This window comes from Amphimedon queenslandica, unplaced genomic scaffold (genome assembly GCF_000090795.2).
Source record: "Amphimedon queenslandica unplaced genomic scaffold, v1.1 AMPQUscaffold_11841, whole genome shotgun sequence".
In the NCBI taxonomy this organism is placed as follows: domain Eukaryota; kingdom Metazoa; phylum Porifera; class Demospongiae; order Haplosclerida; family Niphatidae; genus Amphimedon; species Amphimedon queenslandica.
In genome coordinates, this window is record NW_003547919.1 from 1 (window position 1) to 2,194 (window position 2,194).

The window sequence follows — 2,194 nt, forward strand, 5'->3', positions numbered from 1 at the left end:
AGAGACACACTACTGGTAATAACATGTACCTTATACTGTGTACTATATACTTTAATACTGTAATATGTACATGTGTATATGTATATACAGTACATGTACATGTACATGTATGTGACTAAAATGAGAATGAATATTCAATAACTAACTATCACTAACTAAAAGTCTTATAGTTGTAACTAAAACAACACTAGTATGTGTATGTGTACATAGTTAATTCTTATACTGTGTACTGTGATATGTATGTACATGTATTAATGTTATTTTCTTTTTCTGTTGTAGGAAGTTCATCCAACTGGGATACTTGCTGTCCCCAGGGTGAGGGAGAAATTCAAAGAAGCAGCTGAAACTCAGTTTCAGTCTATTGGTGGAGTCAAGAAGTTTATAATAAGGAAAGCAATGGTAAGAAGAGAATCACTGTATGACATCGTGTGATGTAGGGCAGGGCTTATGTACACTGCATGGGATAGTATCTTAATCATTCATAACTTGAGAAATTGAAGTCAGAATCACCTCAAACTTTCTACACAGCATAAGGATATTAATATGTATCAAAAAATGTAATAAAAATTTGGGGTAATTTCGGAGCCATTTTTTGGAAAAAAACCATGGGCTATAGCCTTGGGTATTTTTTAAATCAGCCATTTTTTAAATGGCGGTAACTTGAAAAATTGAAGTCGGAATCAGCTCAAAGTTTCTGCATAGCATAAGGATATCAATATGTATCAGAAAATGTAATAAAAATTTAGGGTGATTTTGGAGCCATTTTTCCAAAAAAACCATGGGCTATAGCCTTGGATATTTTTCAAAAATCGGCCATTTTTAAAACTGCCATAACTTGAAAAATTGAAGTCGGAATCAGCTCAAACTTTCTACACAGCATAAGGATATTAATATGTATCAGAAAATTTAATAAAAATTTGGAGTGATTTCGGAGCCATTTTTTGGAAAAAACCATGGGCTATAGCCTTGGGTATTTTTCAAAAATCAGCTATTTTTTAAACAGCAGTAACTTGAAAAATTTGAAGTCGGAATCAGCTCAAACTTTCTGCATAGCATAAGGATATCAATATGTATCAGAAAATGTAATAAAAATTTAGGGTGATTTTGGAGCCATTTTTCCAAAAAAAACCATGGGCTATTATAGCCTTGGATATTTTTCAAAAATTGGCCATTTTTAAAACGGCCATAACTTGAAAAATTAAAGTCGGAATCAGCTCAAACTTTCTACACAGCATAAGGATATCAATATGTATCAGAAAATTTAATAAAAATTTGGGGTGATTTTCGAGCCATTTTTCCAAAAAAAACCATGGGCTATAGCCTTGGGTATTTTTCAAAAATTGGCCATTTTTAAAACGGCCATAACTTGAAAAATTGAAGTTGGAATCAGCTCAAACATTCTACACAGCATAAAGACATCAATATGTATCAGAAAATGTAATAAAAATTTGGAGTGATTTTGCTAACACACTACTACTATCACATTCCATTCTTACATGTAGCTTGTATTATTGTGTGTGTTCATTGTAATAGGAAGTTGGTCAAAGAAGTCAAGAGAATAAGATTAACAGAAACAATCAATCTGTGTTTGGATATGGACTGGCCAACAGGTACATAATATAATCTGAAAAATTAATATTTCTACATTTTAAATCTTTTTTACCTTTGTGACGTACATGTACATAAATGTACATGTAAATAAGTAATTTTTATAAACTTTTATGAAGTTTGTGATGCTATCAAATGGCACCTACTGTACCATTAATAATATTATTAATATTAGTTTTTTGGTTTTTTTTCAGACTTGTTTTTAAAAATTTAAGGGAGAAACTTGGACTCGATCAATGCAGATTCTGTGTAAGCACAATATTCACATTAACTGTCATTATAATAACTTATTAATTATCTCTACAGATTTCAGGTGGTGCCCCTTTACCTAAAGCAGTGACTGATTTCTATGCTGGTTTTGATATAGCTCTATTGCAGTTGTATGGAATGTCAGAGACTTCATCAGTAGCAACTGTGAACACTCTTGGTAACAGATAAGCTTTCAATCAGCTACACATGTACATGTACATTGTATTAGATACCTTAAGGAGACAATTGTTAGCGGATATTTAATTTAGCGAATTTTAGTGATTATAAAAAAATTGCTAACTTACATGTACATGTAAGTCCACTCTAACTTCAATTT

At 31.4% G+C, this 2,194-nt stretch overlaps 1 protein-coding gene across 1 annotated transcript; it reads left to right on the forward strand.

Moving 5' to 3' along the window:
- The first annotated feature begins 6 nt into the window (after positions 1-6).
- Positions 7-2,104, forward strand: LOC109588810 (long-chain-fatty-acid--CoA ligase ACSBG2-like). The gene is made up of 5 exons (XM_020004927.1): positions 7-15; positions 280-399; positions 1,534-1,610; positions 1,803-1,857; positions 1,915-2,104. Exons 2-5 carry the CDS (start codon positions 397-399, stop codon positions 2,044-2,046), a joined length of 267 nt encoding a protein of 88 aa, XP_019860486.1. The 5' UTR covers positions 7-15; positions 280-396; the 3' UTR covers positions 2,047-2,104.
- Positions 2,105-2,194: the final 90 nt, after the last annotated feature.

What these genes read in the sequence shown, in the direction of transcription:
- LOC109588810 (XM_020004927.1), top strand. An exon ending in GGATATGGACTGGCCAACAG is followed by an intron (nt 1,611 to 1,802) that starts GTACATAATATA and finishes GTTTTTTTTCAG; the next exon opens with ACTTGTTTTTAAAAATTTAA. An exon ending in TCGATCAATGCAGATTCTGT is followed by an intron (nt 1,858 to 1,914) that starts GTAAGCACAATA and finishes TTATCTCTACAG; the next exon opens with ATTTCAGGTGGTGCCCCTTT.